This window comes from Crinia signifera, chromosome 3 (assembly GCF_055691185.1).
Source record: "Crinia signifera chromosome 3, ASM5569118v1, whole genome shotgun sequence".
In the NCBI taxonomy this organism is placed as follows: Eukaryota; Metazoa; Chordata; class Amphibia; order Anura; family Myobatrachidae; genus Crinia; species Crinia signifera.
Genome location: NC_139219.1, coordinates 16,827,476 through 16,850,221, shown reverse-complemented (window position 1 = coordinate 16,850,221; position 22,746 = coordinate 16,827,476). Strand labels below are relative to the sequence as shown.

Genomic DNA, 22,746 nt, shown 5'->3' with positions numbered 1-22,746 from the left:
ATTTGTAGAATACTACAACACACTTGTTCTTACAGACGTCGTTTGACAACTAAAACTGCTGATACAATATCTGCGTTCTACTTTTGGTTCCTTTGTCCATTTTCCTAGGACTTGGCTGCGTTCTCTCTGGAGCTGGCTCAATTTGTGTAAGCCGCGCCAGAGACAAGGGACCTTGGAATAAAGGCTGCATTAATGTTGTCTTAAGATCGTGCCACACAGTAAGTTGAAGGTTGTCGAAAGCTCCGCGTTCCCTCACTGCCCGCCGCCATCTCAGAAGTGGATTACCGCTTTATTAACTTTCTCAGCAATGTGATGACAAATTTATGCTTTCATAGCACAAGGCCGGTGAACCCAGGAATGGGGGACGTCTGCCAGTTTGGGCGTACCTTGGGTGGATTAGGGTCTCTCGATTTCCACGGTGACATTTAAGAAGAATAAATTAACAGTATTGCTCCATGAATGATACAGAAATATGACCTCCGGATTGCTGACTACAGTAGGACTTCTCACATGTCTGAGATATATAGCCTGCTTAGTGTTTAGAAGTGTTCATGATTACATTGCCCCTAGGGGGCGCTATTTCATTAAAACTTGGTCTTATGTCTGTTGATAATCCTGGCTGCTCTTAAGAGTACATTTAATTAATTTATTATTATTATTATTTACAGTTTCTTATATAGCGCACACATATTCCGCAGCGCTTTACAGAGAATATTTGAACACTCACATCAGTCCCTGCCCTTTGGAGCTTACAATCTATATTCCCTACCACATGTACACGCACACACAGACATTCTAGGGTTAATTTTGTTGGGAGCCAATTAACCTACCATTTTTGGATTGTGGGAGGAAACCGGAGTACCCGGAGGAAACCCACACAAGCACGGGGAAAAGATACAAACTCCGCACAGGTAGAGCCATGGTGGGAATCGAACCCATGACCTCAGTGCTGTGAGGCAGTAATGCTAACCAGTACACCCCTCGACTGCATCTTGACAGGTGGGATTCAATGTTCCGCCTGTCGAGTGCCGAAAAGGGGGCGTGGCCACGAGAAACGGGCCGTTGATCGTTGAGATCCGGCCGTGAGCTCGACAGTCCATGGGCGTTCTCGGCAAAATGAGCTTTTAAAGTCGGCTTGTTTTGCCGAGATGCCTGATCAATGCTGTTGGGAAAGACAGCATTGAATAGGCAGCCGCCGCTATTTCCCCATCGGAAATAGCGGCAGGGCATTGAATAATAGAGGTAGGAAGGCCCTGCTCCCAAGCTTACAATCTATAGCACATGCCAACCCAATCTCTGCTCAGAATTGCGGTATAGTAGCGCAGGGAACCTTGGCGTGCACCAAAGAGCTGGAATCTGAGATGGCGTAGGCTGAAGGCTGCGATTCAAAATAATGAAAATGAAAAAATACATAGATCCGTAAATAAATATCTCTATCTTAAGCGGAAAGACAGTGATAGATTCTGGGAATTGTTAAAAAAAAATACAGAAAACGCCATTTTACGCATGTATATCGGGAAAATGACAATGATAAGTTAAGGTTAACTTCAATTCCGATCTCTGCACACTACTGCCACCTATGGGGCATTGTACTGTAGCACGTTATAATGTGACTACTCAAACTAATGCTGCCCATACATATGTGAGATATCGAATGCAATCATTCGATTTCGGCCACATCTGGCCGATAAATCGAATGATTGCATGTGCGCAGGCACGCCGTCGAATGTTGCATCGATAGATATTATGAGCTGCACATAATATTTATCGAATTGCATGAGCAATCGCATGTGGTTTTTAACCACATGCGATTGCTCGAATGCAATCAGCGGCGGGTTCGGGGAGCGGGGCCGGGATGGATACCGGAGCGCTGGCGGGGTGCCGGAACCTTAATGCTGGGGACCGGAGGGAAGACGCAGCAGCAGGGGAGGCATGGCGGCTGTGTAGCGGGGACCGGAGTGGTGGCGCTTTCAGACGGCGGGACTCGGCAGCATATGACTTTGAAACACTGGAAGGCCCTCTGATTGGCTGAGGCTGCTGAGAGAGAGCTCTCTCAGCCAATCAGAGGGCCGTCCCAGTGTTTCAAAGTCACTGCTGCTGCTGACAAGTCCCGCCGCCTGAAAGCTCCACCGCTATGGTCCCCAGCTCCGGTCCCGCCTACACAGCCCCACTCCACCCCTCTTCCAGCACCCGATGTCCATCGCAGGATGGCATGCGACATCGGGTGCTGCACTGGGCACCACCTGATGCGATCAGATGCGATGTCCCAACGCATCTGATCGCACATATGTATAGGCAGCATTAGTAAGATTTATGTTAATCTCTTGTAATTGGGCATGAATCGCTAATCGGCGAATTAGCAATTAGAGCGATAATCGTATGACTGCGCATGCGTTCCATAAGCATTGCACATTAACGCAATCCCCTCGCAGTTTAACTAACAGGAAGCTGAGGTTTGTGGGTGGTCACCTGCCATTTTCTGGGAGTGCCAGGAAAAAACACGTGCCCACGGCTGCCTGTCCTAGTATGATGATACGGAACGCATAAAGCCACGAATGAATAGAGCACAGGAATAAATCCTGTTGTTAGCAGGTAACCCCAGCGATATGTCTGGATTGCCGGACAAATGTGATAAATGGAATGACGGGCGCTCGGAATATGAGCAGAAGTCGGTAGGAATGAAAGCACAGAACGCGAATGATGGTGGAAATGTGTCCGCACACCACCTTGGCCGATGTCGGCACCGATCTGAAGCGATTTCATTACTAAAATCTGGAGTTCAGTTTGTGTCTGGACGCAGCGCTTAGAGCAATTACACAGAACTAGCTGCTCAGCATCCGGCAGAGCTGGCACTAAGGGACCGATTCAGGATCACTCGCAGCAATCTCAATTCATCCCGGCCCGAACAGCTTCTGCGCATGTGCTAACCCCGGCACCGAACAGCTTCGGCGAGTTACACTCTGGCCTTGCCGTTCAATGCGGGGAGGGAGGGCTGGGGTGCGGGCAGGGTCTTTAGCAGGGGGACGCCCAGCGGTTTATAGCTTGGCATACCTGGGGGCAGACGGCTGATGTCACAGGAGGTCAGTGCCCGCCCTGTTTTCAGCGGATATCGGCGGAAATTAAAGACCGTTTTCACTGCGTTCTCGTACATCCCCTCTCATGGTGGCGGGAGGCTTCAGACAGGCGGTATGCGGCGTTATGGGGCTCACGATGCAGTGAACGGCCACCCTGAATCACCCCCTAAGTGTGGTGATGTGTGGACAGCATCTGCTGGAAACCCCAGGGCTTCCTTCCCACTGTCCTGAATCCTCGATGCTTCCCTCTGCCTGAGTACTGACATATCTGGCGCCAGCCTGCAGAATAACGTACCCATGCAGCCCTCCCAGCAGCCACCCCTGAATCACATCTGATACCATCTATAGCACTTTATTACAGCAGGCAATTACCATGATGTCATCCTGGGTCGCACCGCTGTTGGGTACAAACATCCCTCTCTGAGGCCAGAGAATGAGGGGCATATTTACAAATAAAGAGGTGATGTTGCCCAGAGAAAACAATCAAAACAGAATCTGATTGGTTGCTATGGGCAACAGCACCTCTTTTCATTTTAAGAAGCTTTAGTAAATTTACCCCTGAGAATAGACAGTAGGGGGGAAATGTTTAAGATGAGAGATTCAGTAAGTGAGAGATTTGGTAAGAAATCTCCAGTGGTTTTTAAAGCGGCAATCATTTACACTGCAAAACCAGTTTGATTTTGCCATGTAAATGATTGCCGCTTTAAAAAAAAAAAAAACCCTGGAGATTTCTTACCAAATCTCTCCCTTTTTGAATCTCTCATCCTATTAAATAGAACTGCAAAAAATAGGAAATGTATTACGTAGTTGCTCAATACTGAAAAACAGGGACAGTTCCGGTAGCAGAAATATCCATGGACCACTATTAATACAGGCGTGGCCACTGGCTTGTTCGATAAGGTAGTATTACGCCATTGGAGCTCTACTTTATATTGGTTTCTTGGCCTACTGTAGTGCAGCGTTTTTAACCCCTGTGGCGTGGCACACTAGTGTGCCTTGAGCTTTTCTCAAGTGTTTCCCCAGAGCTAGAGATGTCCACACCAGTTTACAGCCACCACCACCAGATCAACAGTCATTAATTTTATTTTTGTTACCTGTGGGGACCAGTATGATTTATTGTTTTTTTTTTTTTTTTTTCATATGGGTTTTTTTTCTTTCTTGTGGGTACCAATGGGTTTTTCCCTGTGGGTGTCCGATTTGTGGTGTGTGTTGGCAATTTTAAAATCTTGCTTGGTATGCGGCAAGTTGAAAATCACTGGCCTAGAATAATAATAGCTATTTATGACTAGAGCGTCAAATGGAACTCTACGTAACCATCATTTTCCCATTTGACCCAGTTTTGTACTTTGCAGCAGCTACTGTGGTACTACAACTCCCATAAAGCGAGATGATGAGGAGCACAGTCCAGCCACAATATAGCGCTGCACCAGGTCCATCCCCACGCATTGTGCATCGGCTAAGAACTCACTGTACATCAGTTCCCTCCCTTGTCTCCTTGCTCCCGCGTTCCCTGTCACTCTCCCCCCAGGTCCTCCCTGACCTCAGACAGCATTCCTGGGCGTATTTTTAGATGTGGAATTTCACTCTGCGCCCAGTAATCCTGTGTAACATGGGGTATAGCTCTCCTTTCACTTGTCTGCCCCTTAGGTTTGGGAATCCATCCTTTAAACATTTCCATATGTTCTCGTCCAGTCGCAGCTAAGTCTCAGAGAATAGATTGTCAGCGAGCTGCCTGGGATGTTAGGGTCTCCGGGGGGGGGGGGGGGTTTGCAGCTGCTACTTGGCTCTATGTGTCACAGAGACACCAGTGCTAAGGTCTCTCTGGGTGAGATGTACTAAGCCTTGAAAAGTGGTCAATTGGGAAGTGATAAACCACCAACCGACCAGCTCTTAATTGTCATTTTTTCAAAGCACAGTCTGTATAATGGCAGTTATGAGCTGGTGGTTTATCACTTCCCACTTGATCATTTTTCAAGCTTCGTACATCTGGCCCTCTGTATTTGGTAACCATGGTCACGTGCTATGATGGGATGCGGTTAAACATTTCTTTCCTCAGTTATGGTCTTTATGTTTTGTCACTTTCGTACTTTGGGGGCAATTTGCGTAAGGAGGGCAAGTGGACATTGCTCATAGCAACCAGATATTCTAGATAGCATTTTCTAGAATGTACTAGATAAATGTTAGTTAGAATATGATTGGTTCTTGACTTGTCCACTTTAGAAAGCTTGGTACATCTCCCTGGATTACAATAATGTTTAGGTGTAATGATGCCCTGTGTACAGCTATGTGGGTCCCCTGTGGCCCCATATATAAAAAGCTAATTATACATCCTTCTAATTGGTTTATTCCACAGCACAACAGCCATAATATATTTATCAATCAGCCATTATACGTTTATCAATCAATCAGCGCAGTTGGGCTGATTTGCTGCTACTTTATCCCTTTCCACCTTGTCACTCTCCAAGGCTTACTATACCAGTACTTATTTATGGGCTGTACTACCTAAGGGATATGGGGCCAGATGCACTAAGATTCAAAGGTAATAAAATGGAGAGTGATAAACAGCCAGCCAATAAGCTCCTACCTACCATGTCAACTACAGCATGTTGGGAGAATATAACAGTGTCCGATGCATGGCAAGCGCAGCGAGGGGTACACGGTACACTTTGACAGTGTCCATGACAACTATGTAACTATGTCGACTTTTGAGTCCAAAAAACGTGAAAAACTCCTGTCGTGTCCTAAGGACAAAGCACTAGGGCCCTTATTCTGGTTGGTGCGGTCAGAGCCGCACACGGGGCTCCGACCGCACAAACCAAGGGCCGCCCACCCGACGGATCGCCACTGCCGTCCGTACACGGACGGCTGGCGATCCGCATCAAAATGGTGGAGGCGTACGCCTCCACCATGGTGGGAGCTGCCCCCTGCCTTCGATGGTCGTCGACCATCGAAGGCAGGGCCGCACGCCGCGGCAGCCCCGCAAGCTGAGACCACACGGACAATCGTCCGTGTGGTAGCTTGTATGGGGGCTGAAAGCTGACATCCGGCGACGTCAGCTTTCCGCCCCCATGTCATGGTAATGAGGGCGTCATGCCCTCATTACCATGCATACGCCCCGCGTTTGCATGGGAACGCCCATGAAACGCGGGGCGTACACATAGGGAAATGAGGGGATGAAGCCCCTCACGCCCCTATACGCCCCCTTTGCGGCGGACGAAATCCGTCTGCGGCGAAGGGGGCTGCACATGCGCAGAATGACCTCTGCGCATGTGCAGTGGCAAAACATCGGCGGTACGGCCGCACGCGGGCCGTACCGTGCCGATTAGAATAAGGGCCTTGATCTTGATCTGTTCTCAGTGCCCTGGTGGTCCGTGTGCCAATTGAATAGGGTTCCCCATGCAAGGACATTGTTTGGAATGTGGAAGGAAACCGGAGTACCCAAGCAAGAATGAGGAGAATATACAAACTCCACACAGTTAGAGCCATGGTGGGAATGGAACCTGTGACCTCAGCGCTGTGAGGCAGTAATGTTATAACCATTACACCACCCGTCAGTATAAAGCCTCTTGCCTGTGATGCGTAGGATTGTTTGATAAATCTGCCTATTAGATCTGATCAGTCTGGTACTGTGGGGAATGCTGGCCTGTTGTTTGTACCTCAATGTTTGCAGCATGTTATTAAATAACCCCAAACATGGATGGAGACTGAATATCTTTCCCCCGTCATTAATTTGTTCTCTCTTTTGATTGACAGGATGAATTGGATCTCACGGACAAGAATAGAGAGGCGATGTTTGCGCTCCCGCCAGAGAAGAAATGGCAAATTTACTGCAGCAAGAAAAAGGTACGGGGGCCCCCCTCCCCAAATATACAGAGAGCCGTAATCTGAATTCCACCCTTTCCAGGCGTTTGCCGTTAATGAATGCACTGAATACATGCACCGAGTCCTAACCTTGTGCTTGGATAATAATTGTACAGTTCCAAGTATTTAGTAGACTTTATAATCATAGCCAAGGGGTCAATGAACCCGAGATACAGTTTCCATATACAATGCGGCTATTAGCAACGTTCGCAGATATATCTGAGGAACTTGTACAAGCTGGAGATGTGTCCGATAAGTAACAGGTGACGGATTTTTTCCTATTTCCAGCCAAGTTCCTGCTTGGTACAAGTAAAAGTTTCACCAAAGACTTAGAACTAATATATGGAGCTTTTACAAATCCTATCCGCTTGTCAGAAGCCGTAGGAATCCCAGAAGCAGCAGTTACCTCTGGTTCGTAGGGTCAGGGGTCCAGATGTGACCTCATAAGCTGTGGGCCCTTCCCACCTGATAGCCGGCAGGGGAGCGGGGCACTCTTCCAGTGATCCTACTGAGGGCTGTGCTTAGTTCACCTTGCCTTCATCCTGCAAGCGGCTTGGGTACGATATCCCGGCACTCGGCTGCTGACGGCCAGCAATGTATAAAATCCTGGTAAGTATTGTAAACCTAATCCTAACCCATTCCTCCCACAGTCTACACCTAGAGCTGGGTACACACTAGAAGATATATCTGCAGATCATGGATAGAAGGGGTTTGGGGGATCCGCACCATAAATTAAATGTTAGTATTTTATATATTTTATTTTTGGGTGGAAAAATGCTCGCCTGCCAGGAATTTTTTCAAAATATAGTTCCTGGTCTGCTAGGGTGCAGCCCCCTGATTTATCATTTAAGCAATATAAACAAGAAGAGAGAAAAGAAATCAGTTTCAAAATGGGGCGCGCTCCTTACCCAAAATGTCTCTTAATGGACTTTTTTATAAAAACGTACCTAATGTTAGGTGTATACTTTATTATTGTGTATTAACACGTTAGCCTATCCGGCCATCACTTATATTGCGGGTTTTCAACTGTATTAGTTGTATGAAACCTTTATATAATTTATTCCCTTTACAAGGGATGAAACATAGCGAAATTATTAAAAACAAATAAAGATATAGAAAAACAAAGAAATAGAAGTTTAAAACGTGTCTCTGTGACCTATTTGCAGCTTATGTAGAATTTGCTTATTGCTATTATATAGAATCTGTGTTCATTGCAATTTGTAATAAAGATAGTGTTCTGTGTTTATTATTACATTTGTTATTATTGTGTATCCACCTTTAGTAACATAAGAATGATGTCAAATTGATAGGTTGGTATACTTTGTATCAATGTAATTTTGACACAGTTATTGGTGGAATTATTCTGTCCTATAGTGTATGTCAAGTTCTCTCTCCAATGTATCAGGGATCACTTCTTCTGGATGCTCAAATATACCTGCTATCCCGAAGTGTGATTGACTCTCAGACATTCTACATAAGGGAATACTGGGCTGAACGGCAGGCATCCCCCTTTATCCATACCATGTTCTGAGATCAATCAAGCCCCCCCCGCGCGCGTGTCGACACCCCCCCCCCCCCCGTGTTGACCTACCCCCGTGCAGCCGGTACCTCCGTTGTGGATCCCGGCACTGCAGTTCTGTATGGTCGGAAGCACTTATGAAAAAAAGTGTCTTTCAGAAAATGGCTGCACCATAGGAAAACCTGTTTAAAAAACTGTCTTTCGTATGGGGGCAGCCATTTTCCAAAAGTCACTTTTCTTATAAGAAAAGTGACTTTTGGAAAATGGCTGCCCCCATACGAAAGACAGTTTTTTTAAACAGGTTTTCCTATGGGGCAGCCATTTTCTGAAAGACACTTTTTTTCATAAGTGCTTCCGACCATACAGAACTGCAGTGCCGGGATCCACAACGGAGGTACCGGCTGCACAGGGGTAGGTCGACACGGGGGGGGGGGGGGGGGGCGTCGACACGCGCGGGGGGTGTCGACACGCGAGGGGGTGTCGACACGCGCGCGGGGGGGAAGGGGGAGCTGCACGGAGGGGAGGGGAGGGCTGAAGGCTGCACTGGCTTTGACCCTGTATTTGGAAAGTTTCCAAAAACGGGTCTGCCAGTGTCAAAAAATCGGCACTTAAACGGTAATATACCGTTTAAGAGCTGCGGTGTGAAAGGGGTTTTATCTGGCAGACCCGTTTTTGGAAACGTTTTCAAATACAGGGTCAAAGCCAGTTATGCGGTCTGAAAGCAGCATAAGTGATGGCCGGATAGGCTAACGTGTTACTACACAATAATAAAGTATACACCTAACATTAGGTACGTTTTTATAAAAAAGTCCATTAAGAGACATTTTGGGTAAGGAGCGCGCCCCATTTTGAAACTGATTTCTTTTCTCTCTTCTTGTTTATATCTGCAGATCAATTGATCTGCAGATATAGCTACGGGCGTATCGGGATAGCGAGTTCTCCAGACACACTGCCCCGATCTGTCGGCACCGATATCACAAGTGAGCGGGTGATTCTTCATGCGCTTGCCCATTAAGCTGTCAAACGCCGCCAGCTCCTGCAGCAGCTGTGCAGGTGGTTGGCAGGTCGCCTGTATACACAGCACGATGTTGCACTGCCGACCTGAAATGTCTGTGAACGATGTTGTTCACTGCTGGTACACACTAGCCGATGTTCCTCTGATATATCAGCCATTCAATCGAACTAGCGATATATCCACCAGTGTGTATCCAAACACAATTTCCCTCAGTGTATTATGATCCCTCTCATGATAAAGGTGGTAAAACGCATGACCATTGATAATGGTTTACAGAACCCCCAGTGTCACCTCCTTCCTCTCCAGTCTGACTTCCTATCTCCGTATTCCACCCAAACTGCCCTTACCATGGTCACCAGTGACCTTCTCCAGGCCAACACCACCTTTTATTCAAAACCTTCGATCCATTGGGCTCTTTCCTGGTTTGCTTCCTGCTTGTCCAACCGTCCTTCTCCCTATCATCTGTACCCAAGTCCCCTCCGTTACCTTTTCCTATTTACACATCTTCCTTCATCAGGCTTATCCATTTATTTGGACTTAACTTCCACCTTTGTGTCGACTATACCCAAATTTACCTTCGCACTCCGTCCTCTCATGTGTGACCTCCCGTCTGTGAGTCATCTCATTCTGGATGAACAATGATGTCTAACACTTAATATTTCTAAAACTGGATCATGGTCTGTTTCCCAGCCAAGAATGTCTCCACTCACACCTCTACCTCCCACTCTTTTTTGACAAAGTATATCTCTCTAATCTGTGCACAAAGTCCTCCGCTCCCCCTAATCCAGTCCCTTTCACAATTTTGTCCTTAAAATCTCCACAATATTCTCAGAATCCGTCTCTGCTTCACCCTGGAAGCCATTATTAATCTCTCCTTCATGCTAATATCCTTCCCGTCTTGACTCCTCTCGGGCCTATCTAACTCCCACCTCACTCTGTCTACAGTCTGTCCTCAATTCTGTTGTGTACCTCATTATCCTCATCTCCCGCAGTCACTCCTCTGCCTCCCTTCACCACTCAGAATCAAACTCTTCTTGCCTACAAGGTTCCCACCGCTCTTCCCAACCTTCATTCTTTGCAAACCCTCTCTCGTTCTCCTTTGTCTTCTAATGACTTCCCCTCACCTCCTCCTCAAAATTTCTCCCAACTTGCTCCTTACTTCTGGAATTCCACCCCTTACTCTATTAGAATTTCATCTGGCATCTAGCCCTTAAAACTCATATTGTGTTAATATGCAAAAGTGGAAGGAGCCATCCAGTACAAATAAATGCGTCCTGGGTGCTTTTTTTGATCTGCTGCTTAGTCCAAGGACCCATCATCAGACTATCTGCAGAAACATCGTCCATCTGATTGGCCCAAATGTTCTCCTAGAGCGACAGCTGATTGCAAGGTTTATCTACAGGATTTATGGACCCTAAAATTTTTTATACCTGAGAAGAACCATGGATGGTGCAAGTCTATGGCTGGATTCGTTCACTAAAATAAACCTCTGTGTTTGTGTTTATACCCACCTGCTTCTCCACCCTGTGGGAAAGTCTCACTTCCCTCCAGGACTGAGGGCCACGCGTTTCTCATGTTTTAATGCTGCCTGCTCTGACATAGCAAGAGTGCTCCAGCCTGGAATTCCTCTGGCAGCAGATAGCTGGGCCGGGAATGACTTCCGCTCATTGTGAGGTGTAGCTGTGCAGACTCAGGTTGGACAAGTAGTACATTTCCTTTCTGACCGAGGAGATTGCTTTCATGTGCTTCCATGACAATGCAACCATCTGGCTCCTCCAGGCTGCCAGCCAAAGGACGGAGCTGGTAAAACTATTCTGTCAGCACTGTCAGATTATGCCCCGTACATGACACTCTAATATCTTTCCATCATTCCCATTACTTCCTGTGCTCTGCGCCAGAATCCACACATCGTTCCAGGTGACCAAAGATAAAGGACGGTCAACAGGCCACCAGTGCACAAGCCAAGCTTACCCCGCAGCAGCGATCTGTCCATGCCGGCCTGCTGGCTCAAGGCGGCTGCTTCTTTTCTGAGCAGTAAGGCAGAAATAGCGACAGGGATTTTTTGAAATTAGCAGAATGAATCAAAAACTGTGCAGAAGCCGAGCTGCGTATGTGTAGGTCTGGGGTTGAGATGACTCTCGCAGCACCCCAATCGCCGCAGCATGGGTGACATTCTACTGGCGTTTGGGATGAGGAAAGCAGCGCATCATATCATTCCTTGCACAGGCAAGTTGCATTAGATGCACATCGAGTGAAAAAGATGCTGCTCATTTGTGATTTATGGGTCTGTATTGTATACCCACCAGTGATTTATGGGTCTGTATTGTATACCCACCAGTGATTTATGGTTTTGTACTGTACACCCACCAGTGATTTATGGTTCTGTATTGTATACCCACCAGTGATTTATGGGTCTGTATTGTATACCCACCAGTGATTTATGGTTCTGTATTGTATACCCACCAGTGATTTATGGTTCTGTATTGTATACCCACCAGTGATTTATGGGTCTGTATTGTATACCCACCAGTGATTTATGGGTCTGTATTGTATACCCACCAGTGATTTACGGGTCTGTATTGTATACCCACCAGTGATTTCTGTGTCTGTATTGTATACCCACCAGTGATTTATGGGTCTGTATTGTACATCCACCAGTGATTTATGGGTCTGTATTGTATACCCACCAGTGATTTATGGGTCTGTATTGTATACCCACCAGTGATTTATAGGTCTGTATTGTATACCCACCAGTGATTTATGGGTCTGTATTGTATACCCACCAGTGATTTATGGTTCTGTATTGTACATCCACCAGTGATTTATAGGTCTGTATTGTATACCCACCAGTGATTTTTGGGTCTGTATTGTACACCCACCAGTGATTTATGGTTCTGTATTGTACATCCACCAGTGATTTATAGGTCTGTATTGTATACCCACCAGTGATTTATGGGTCTGTGTTGTATACCCACCAGTGATTTATGGGTCTGTATTGTATACCCACCAGTGATTTATGGGTCTGTATTGTATACCCACCAGTGATTTATGGTTCTGTATTGTACACCCACCAGTGATTTATGGGTCTGTATTGTACACCCACCAGTGATTTATGGGTCTGTATTGTACATCCAACAGTGATTTATGGGTCTGTATTGTACACCCACCAGTGAATTATGGGTCTGTATTGTATACCCACCAGTGATTTACGGGTCTGTATTGTATACCCACCAGTGATTTATGGGCCTGTATTGTATACCCACCAGTGATTTCTGGGTCTGTATTGTACATCCACCAGTGATTTATGGGTATGTATTGTACATCCACCAGTGATTTATGGGTCTGTATTGTACATCCACCAGTGATTTATGGGTCTGTATTGTACATCCACCAGTGATTTATGGGTCTGTATTGTATACCCACCAGTGATTTACGGGTCTGTATTGTATACCCACCAGTGATTTATGGGCCTGTATTGTATACCCACCAGTGATTTCTGGGTCTGTATTGTATACCCACCAGTGATTTCTGGGCCTGTATTGTATACCCACCAGTGATTTCTGGGTCTGTATTGTATACCCACCAGTGATTTCTGGGTCTGTATTGTATACCCACTGGTGATTTACGGTTCTGTATTGTATACCCACTGGTGATTTACGGTTCTGTATTGTACATCCACCAGTGATTTATGGGTCTGTATTGTACATCCACCAGTGATTTATGGGTCTGTATTGTACATCCACCAGTGATTTATAGGTCTGTATTGTATACCCACCAGTGATTTATGGGTCTGTATTGTATACCCACCAGTGATTTACGGGTCTGTATTGTATACCCACCAGTGATTTATGGGTCGGTACTGTACACCCACCAGTGATTTACTGGTCTGTATTGTATACCCACCAGTGATTTACGGTTCTGTATTGTATACCCACCAGTGATTTACGGTTCTGTATTGTATACCCACCAGTGATTTATGGGTCTGTATTGTACACCCACCAGTGATTTATGGGTCTGTATTGTATACCCACCAGTGATTTATGGGTCTGTATTGTACACCCACAAGTGATTTATGGTTTTGTATTGTATACCCACCAGTGATTTACAGGTCTGTATTGTATACCCACCAGTAATTTATGGGTCTGTACTGTACACCCACCAGTGATTTATGGGTCTGTATTGTATACCCACCAGTGATTTACAGTTCGGTATTTTATACCCACTAGTGATTTCTGTGTCTGTATTGTATACCCACCAGTGATTTACTGGTCTGTATTGTATACCCACCAGTGATTTACGGTTCTGTATTGTATACCCACCAGTGATTTACGGTTCTGTATTGTATACCCACCAGTGATTTATGGGTCTGTATTGTACACCCACCAGTGATTTATGGGTCTGTATTGTATACCCACCAGTGATTTATGGGTCTGTATTGTACACCCACAAGTGATTTATGGTTTTGTATTGTATACCCACCAGTGATTTACAGGTCTGTATTGTATACCCACCAGTGATTTATGGGTCTGTACTGTACACCCACCAGTGATTTATGGGTCTGTATTGTATACCCACCAGTGATTTACAGTTCGGTATTTTATACCCACTAGTGATTTCTGTGTCTGTATTGTATACCCACCAGTGATTTATGGGTCTGTATTGTATACCCACCAGTGATTTATGGATCTGTATTGTATACCCACCAGTGATTTCTGGGTCTGTATTGTATACCCACCAGTGATTTATGGGTCTGTATTGTATACCCACCAGTGATTTCTGGGTCTGTATTGTACACCCACTAGTGATTTCTGGGTCTGTATTGTACACCCACTAGTGATTTATGGGTCTGTATTGTATACCCACCAGTGATGTCTGGGCCTGTATTGTATACCCACTGGTGATTTATGGGTTTGTATTGTATACCCACTGGCAATTTCTGGGTCTGTATTGTATACCCACCAGTGATTTCTGGGTCTGTAATGTATACCCACCAGTGATTTATGGGCCTGTGTTGTATACCCACCAGTGATTTCTAGGTCTGTATTATATACCCACCAGTGATTTCTGGGTCTGTATTGTACACCCACCAGTGATGTCTGGGCCTGTATTGTATACCCACCAGTGATTTCTGGGTCTGTATTGTATACCCACCAGTGATTTACGGGTCTGTATTGTATACCCACCAGTGATTTACGGGTCTGTATTGTATACCCACCAGTGATTTACGGGTCTGTATTGTATACCCACCAGTGATTTCTAGGTCTGTATTGTATACCCACCAGGGATTTCTGGGTCTGTATTGTATACCCACCAGTGATTTCTGGGTCTGTATTGTATACCCACCAGCAGTGTTCCCTCTAAGCTGTGCGTGTGTGCGCGCGCACACAACTCGCCGAGCCCGCGCACAGACATTACAACTGAGCACACAAAGGTTAAAATCTTGTTTTAGTGTGCCACGAGTTTAATAAGGTTGAAAATCACTGCTATAGTCTATATGTGTGGTGTGTGAAGTCTGTAAACATTCAAATTGCTTTATTAACTCAACAGAACTCGAATCCTAGGCCTGTATACGTTATGTGACGCACAAAAATGTACATTTCCTTCCAAAGTTGCACAGCCAATATCTTTTTCTGCACAAAGCCTTCGTAAAATTAGAGGGAACATTGCCCACCAGTGATTTCTGGGTCTGTAATGTATACCCACCAGTGATTTATGGGCCTGTGTTGTATACCCACCAGTGATTTCTAGGTCTGTATTGTATACCCACCAGTGATTTCTGTGTCTGTATTGTATACCCACCAGTGATTTCTGGGTCTGTATTGTATACCCACCAGTGATTTCTAGGTCTGTATTGTATACCCACCAGTGATTTCTAGGTCTGTATTGTATACCCACTAGTGATTTATGGGTCTGTATTGTATACCCACCAGTGATTTCTAGGTCTGTATTGTATACCCACCAGTGATTTCTAGGTCTGTATTGTATACCCACCAGTGATTTATGGGTCTGTATTGTATACCCACCAGTGATTTACGGGTCTGTATTGTATACCCACCAGTGATTTCTAGGTCTGTATTGTATACCCACCAGGGATTTCTGGGTCTGTATTGTATACCCACCAGTGATTTCTGGGTCTGTATTGTATACCCACCAGCAGTGTTCCCTCTAAGCTGTGCGCGTGTGCGCGCGCACACAACTCGCCGAGCCCGCGCACAGACATTACAACTGAGCACACAAAGGTTAAAATCTTGTTTAGTGTGCCACGAGTTTAATAAGGTTGAAAATCACTGCTATAGTCTATATGTGTGGTGTGTGAAGTCTGTAAACATTCAAATTGCTTTATTAACTCAACAGAACTCGAATCCTAGGCCTGTATACGTTATGTGACGCACAAAAATGTACATTTCCTTCCAAAGTTGCACAGCCAATATCTTTTTCTGCACAAAGCCTTCGTAAAATTAGAGGGAACATTGCCCACCAGTGATTTCTGGGTCTGTAATGTATACCCACCAGTGATTTATGGGCCTGTGTTGTATACCCACCAGTGATTTCTAGGTCTGTATTGTATACCCACCAGTGATTTCTGTGTCTGTATTGTATACCCACCAGTGATTTCTGGGTCTGTATTGTATACCCACCAGTGATTTCTAGGTCTGTATTGTATACCCACCAGTGATTTCTAGGTCTGTATTGTATACCCACTAGTGATTTATGGGTCTGTATTGTATACCCACCAGTGATTTCTAGGTCTGTATTGTATACCCACCAGTGATTTCTAGGTCTGTATTGTATACCCACCAGTGATTTATGGGTCTGTATTGTATACCCACCAGTGATTTACGGGTCTGTATTGTATACCCACCAGTGATTTCTAGGTCTGTATTGTATACCCACCAGTGATTTCTAGGTCTGTATTGTATACCCACTAGTGATTTATGGGTCTGTATTGTATACCCACCAGTGATTTCTAGGTCTGTATTGTATACCCACCAGTGATTTCTAGGTCTGTATTGTATACCCACCAGTGATTTATGGGTCTGTATTGTATACCCACCAGTGATTTACGGGTCTGTATTGTATACCCACCAGTGATTTCTGGGTCTGCATTGTATACCCGCCAGTGATTTATGGGTCTGTATTGTATACCCACCAGTGATTTATGGGTCTGTATTGTATACCCACCAGTGATTTCTAGGTCTGTATTGTATACCCACTAGTGATTTATGGGTCTGTATTGTATACCCACTAGTGATTTATGGGTCTGTATTGTATACCCACCAGTGATTTCTAGGTCTGTATTGTATACCCACTAGTGATTTATGGGTCTGTATTGTATACCCACCAGTGATTTTATGTCCGCCTTGTACACTTACCCGACTTTTGGTCCCTGGTAAAGAGCTCATGAGTGAGAGTCATCTCAGCAGATGTGGCCTGTTGGTTTTATAGGAATGGACTGTCAGTGAGACTGAATATGAAGCATTGCTACTGTATATGTCTGGGTAATGACCACTGTCACATATAAAGGGACTAGTAACTCATACTGGTTCTGGGCTGAGCTGTAGCCAGGCTGGTGATAGGAATGCTCCGTGCTCCAATAACCAGTGGTTTGGAACCAGACCAGATGCCTGCCTGTGATCGGACCCCTTTCCCAAGTAGGTAATCATAGGCTTAATAAAATAAAAACATCCAAGGGACTCCTGTTATTGGCTTCTGGCAGCGCTTGTTATTGTTAATTAACTTGGCAGGAGCCGGTATTCTCTGGGTCTTGCTAAGGGCTGTCCACTGGCCAGAAGATAACTATCAATAAGAACTCTCCAGCTTTAATGCATATGGTAAAACGTTTGTCTCTCGTATCCTTATAAATTCCAGGGACGAGTTCATTAGCCTCCGTTTGACCCCTGTCACTACTCGTGAAAGGAAACAAGCCTGGGGATAGTTCTACATTGGCGTACTCAGCAATAATGCACTGTGCTTCGAAAGGCGTTCCGTTATATGGAGCTGGGAGTAGGACGTTACTTTATAAGACAACTGTTTGTGCTAGCATGGAAGAACACCGTTGGAAAAGACGTACTGTACTACCTGAAATATGGCGCCGCTGTACCGAACAGCTTCATACTGTTCTCCTGTCCGGTGAGCAGCAGCGTCATAAGCTTGACGCGGCTCGTTGTGAAGTAGAGATGAGCAGTCCTCAAAAATGGCATCGGATTAACTATACGGTTGTCACGTGCTTTGAAAAGCCAATAAGACGAATCCGAACTTGCCCTGGTTTGGTGTAAAGATCCTAGTATATGTGAACCAATCATCTCTAGGCGTTCTGTAAGGCAATATGTCAGATGTCACCTTGGTGCCCCACAAGTCTTGGTTACTGTCCAGGTATGTCCGTCCACTCTTTCAGAACTCGCTTCTCCTCCTTGAAGAAGTATGGAGTGTGATGCCTTCTGGACGCGGGCTGTGAATGGCACCATATTAGCCCACAACTGGATGATCATGTGTCATTGGGGATGAGTTTAAAACCATTGGGCGACGAAAACCACTGATGGTTTGATGCATTTGTGCACGGCGTGTCTGCTGTCCACCAGTGGATCTCCACTTTCATCGGGAGCAGACCATTCATGGTTGCTAACCACCAATGGTCAATGGTCATCCCTATGAGACATTATGTAGATCTGCCGCCTAATGATCAATGATGGAGCTATGGTAAGGACAGTTACATATATGCCCCTTCCCTTGGAGTTGCGGGTTCCCGTTTTTGAAAGCGGCAATCATTACAAGCAAAAACCATGCCTTGTAAACGATTGCCGCTTTAAAAAAACCTTCATAGTTCGGCCAGGAACTTGAACCTCTGGTCAACTCGGGCAACATTACATCCAACCCATGAATAGAGTTAAGTAGATTAAACATTCAGTACAAAGTGTTAGCATTTGAGAATTCCATAGTCACAGTATTTGTGGAGCCTACCAGTGCGCTGTGTCAGGCGCCCCCTGCAGTCGGTGCATGGTATTGGCAGTTAGTAGGGCAGATTAGCTTTATCATTGATGCAGGTTGCGGAGAAATGTTCCTGAATGAGGAGATAACTTAAACCTTCTGACAGTCACCATCTGATCCGGATCATTCAGTTGCTATTACATCATAGGACATTAATGTTCTAGAGTGCATGAAAGGAAACAAACAAGCGTGCACTGGAAACATGCACTCAGCGCACGGGCCCGTGATCTATGTCGCTCTCTCTGTTCAAAATATTTTCAAAGTTATTTAAGAGATAGGGTCAACAAAACAGGGACTTTAAATCTTCCCCCTTGTCACGCTGCACTCTCGGCTTTCTGGAATGAAAAATTGAGATTTTGATGGAATACAGAATAATGTTGTACAGGAGAATGTTGTAATATCCAAAGAAGCTTCTTGGGGTCATAAGGGAGAACAAATTATTCTTGGAAAGAAGAAGAACAACTAAGAAAATAACATTTTTGGGTTGGGGGGAAAAGGGGGGATTTTTTTTAAATGTATTTCCAATTATTTAAAATTGCAGCAGTGGACACACATTTGTACAAACGCTCCTTTATCATTTGTATCCCTTTTTATAGGGCCTCGCACCATCTGATTATCTTAGTGTTCTGCATCATTAAATCCGAATGATCTCTGGGCATTTGCATTATTCTGCAGCACAGAATTGTGGGCACGGGGAGAGACCTCTGATATAAATACATAGACTTTGTCGCATTTGTCCACCACATATGTGATCCCATAACTGTCCTTATGCTCCATCATAATGTGAATGAGGACTGATTCTTATCAAACTTGTTTGTAAATATTTCTCTACCAGCAAACAGGTTCCCCCATTTTTTATTTTGTGTATGTTAAAAAAAAGAGTTTATGAAATTAAAATAAAAGTTTTACACGGATAAAGAAAGCTTTATGATTCCATATATCCAACCGTGATTACTGGTACGCCACCTAAAAGAAACCTTGATGAAAGTTAAATCATAGATGCATGTGAGTAAGGTACGCAAAACGGACAATAGAAAACACCCGTCAAGCAAAAGATACCCAGATACTCTAGCCTCATTACATTGCTATGTAAGTGAGGTAGGAATATCAACATCTCTGGGACACTTGTATTATTTACGAACCATCTGAAACCCCTCCCCCTAAAAAAAACACTTCCTTTCTCTTTTCTCATACCCAACGTGAGAATCACAATCAAGTTAAACGAAAAGTGCATCAAGAAATGAAGTTAAACGAAAAGTGCATCAAGAAATGAAGAACGCTGTTAAATAAGTATTCTACGATTTCACCAGTCTAGCGCCACCCCCCTCACCAACCACCTTTTTTTGGATTATTTGTTATAGTCCTAATTCGGTGAGGTCAGGGCAGCATAAGACCGGATGCAGTGCCTGGAACTTTGCCCAATTTTCCATGTATTTGTTTGTAAATATGGTTCAGAGATGAGGCACTGTACGGTGAAATCTTATTGGCAATGGGAGTCCCGTTTTTCATTAGTGTGCGGCTATGTTAGACAATGGTGCAACTCATCACTTAAGCCAAGAGAAACGATTGACCTTGAGGCTCCTCGTGCTTGTCCTGTGCTCTGCTGGTGCGTCTCTTCAGCCTTGATGGCCTTCAGGTTATTTCCCAGCTTCCTCCACCCCTAACACACAAACCTCACATAGACTTTGGGCTTGCTCTTGCTCCTTTAATCGCCAGATTGTGTTTTATTCCCATCTGTGGCATCTGCATTCTTTCGGTCTGATCCAGTTCTCTTGTTGGACTTTGCAGTATTTGTCGTGTAGTAAGAACTATATACGGAACACAGACAGTCAGGACACCTAGGTCTACACTAGCGTTGTCCTCTGGTACTGTGGAACTGATTCAGACCTGATCGCATATCTGCGAATTCACCAATTATCGATGAACTGCGCATGAGCTGCAATGCTGGCCAGCGATGAAGACCTGCTAATTTTTCTGTTGGCTAGCTGGACTGACAGGAAGTAGTTGTCTTGGGGTGATAACTGGCTGTTTCATGGGAGTGTCAAGAAAAACTTAGGCCAGAGTGTTTTAGGGGAGGGTGTGTGACATCAGCTCCAGGCCGGATATGTCTGTATTCATCGCAGCCGCAGTGCCTGCGATGACTGGTGCCCGGTGGATGATGAGCCGCTGACAAAGGGTTTGGTCTTTGTCACTCGGCTGCAACGTCTATGTACAGAATATACATAAATTTGCAAGGTGGGATTTCACTTCACGGCCCTGCAATCAGGTCTGAATTACCCTCCGTCTCTGTGTCTGCCTCTTATACTGCTTTTCTTGCCTTTACCAAACCTGCCTGTAGTGTTACACTCGTTGGGCCTGTTTCAGGGGTGGAATTGGTTTATTTTCGTCCGCAAAGGACCGCAACATATTTTGTGGTCTGCACATGCGTTGGAGCTGCAGTGCGCATGTGTCGCGATACTGTCGCAACACTGACCACAAGAGGGAGAATAGAACAGTGTGTCCGGCACAGCGAGGCACCGTGCCTGAAGCATAGTGAGCGCAGCGAGGGAACGCGGTACACCCATACAGTCTCCATGTCAACCTACGTCGACATAGACACCAAGTTTTTTTTTTTAAACCTCACGTCAGCCTTTTTCATGGCGAGCTTTTGCCTGAATCAACCTTTTGACCACGTCGACCGAATGCACGTCTTTCATGTGTCAACAATTTGACAGTGAACCTTTTCACTGTCAACCTAACAACGCATAACCATGTGTACTAGACGTCACAGAGGGGTAGATTTATTATAGCGGCGCCTATCGCGCCGCTATAACAGTTCCTGCTTCGCCTCATTAGCGAGGCGAAGCAGGAGGGGACACCGACAAGATCTACTAAGATCTTGCCGCCGGAGTGGGGGAGCGCTAACTCCCCCCTCCGGCGATGTCCCTCCTGGAGACAGCGCATCAGTTAATACTGATGCGCCGTCTCCTTCCCCCCCCCGGCTGGCTCACTGCGCATGCGCGGGATCTCGCTAGTCTCGCGAGATCCCAGCGCAGCTCAGCCCCAGCAGCAGGGACAGCGCTGTCCCTGTTGTTAGGTATAGGCATCGCCGTCTGCAGCTGGCGAAGTCGACAGCTGCAGGCGGCAGAACGGTCAGCGATGCTGACCGTTCATAAATCTGGCAGGAGGCAGGGTCGCAGTGCAAAACATCGCCCCTGCGCTATGCCTCCTGCCCCACACCGCCGGCGTTAGAGTAAACGCTCGGCGGGTGTGATAGATCAGGGGAAGCGCTATCCCCTGCTATAACGCACGGGGATAGCGCATATTCCCCTGATCGACGTTTAATAAATCTACCAGTCAGTTACTTACTGTATTATGAATACATAACCGCAAGCAGCCTGATCTCACTTATCTGCTCGTTCATCCCTCACTTACAGTAGCAGAGTCCTGTTATTCTGTGTTACATAAAGTCTCGCAGCTGATGAGTCTAATGCTGGGTACACACCAGGACGACTAGGGCCCGATCCCCTCAATCTAGATCCAATTCCGACCAATTGGATGTAGATTGTGTGGTGATTGGGCCCTTTTCTGTCCTGGTGTGGACCGATACCGATCCGATGTGCGGTCCCGCGGGTCGGTCGTTATTGAGATCCTACCTGCTGCAGGTAGGATCTGAATGACGACCATACAGCCGGGTGCGGGTCGCCATCGGATCGGACCCGCTCACGGTGCACATTGTGAGCGGGTCGTGTCCCCCCGCGTCACCGTGAGCGGGTCGGACGAGACACTGACGACCCGCTCACGATGTGCATCGTGAGCGGGTCATCCTGGTGTGTACCCTACATAAGATGAAGCATTGTCATCCCCTCAGTTCTTTGCCTTGTGTCGGGTTCCTGTGTCTCCAGGATTGAGGAATATTACAGCGAGGAAACGAATGAGACCAGTACATGAGCGGTGTCAGATTTCTAGACTCACATTTGTCAGAGGACCCAGGTTCTCGTGTGACACTTTATATCAAAATATTATTGTACGAGTTGAGGCCGGTACCCCTGAGATTAGCGCATTCCTATGTGGCGGGTGTCTCCTGGCCGCTCATTGTTATCTGCGTTCTGGCATCAAGCTGGAGAAAGCGGAATAACCCCTGTTCCCCAAACTTTCTCTACTGCCTGGAACTAATCTAGAGCAAACACCCCCAACTATATCAGTACGCTGGAAACATGAGAGCAAGTATCCTTGTTGTAAGGAAAACTCATTTGTCAATGTTCTAACGTAAGTATTTATACTCATTTACATGACTTTTGCGATTACAGTGA

The 22,746-nt window shown here is 45.8% G+C and overlaps 1 protein-coding gene across 4 annotated transcripts in view; it reads left to right on the top strand.

The window, feature by feature from the left end:
- DAAM2 (dishevelled associated activator of morphogenesis 2) overlaps nucleotides 1-22,746 on the top strand; it is a 221,729-nt gene that overhangs the window by 65,118 nt on the left and 133,865 nt on the right. For 3 of the 4 annotated variants that reach the window (XR_014471555.1, XM_083175405.1, XM_083175406.1), the window contains exon 3: nucleotides 6,828-6,917. Coding sequence is in view for 3 of the 4 variants with exons in the window: in XM_083175405.1 (XP_083031531.1) it covers nucleotides 6,828-6,917 (90 nt within the window). In the remaining variant the exon portion in view is untranslated. Of the gene's footprint in view, nucleotides 1-6,827; nucleotides 6,918-7,437; nucleotides 7,545-22,746 lie in introns of those variants that run through there. The other variant, XM_083175407.1, reaches the window with a different exon arrangement.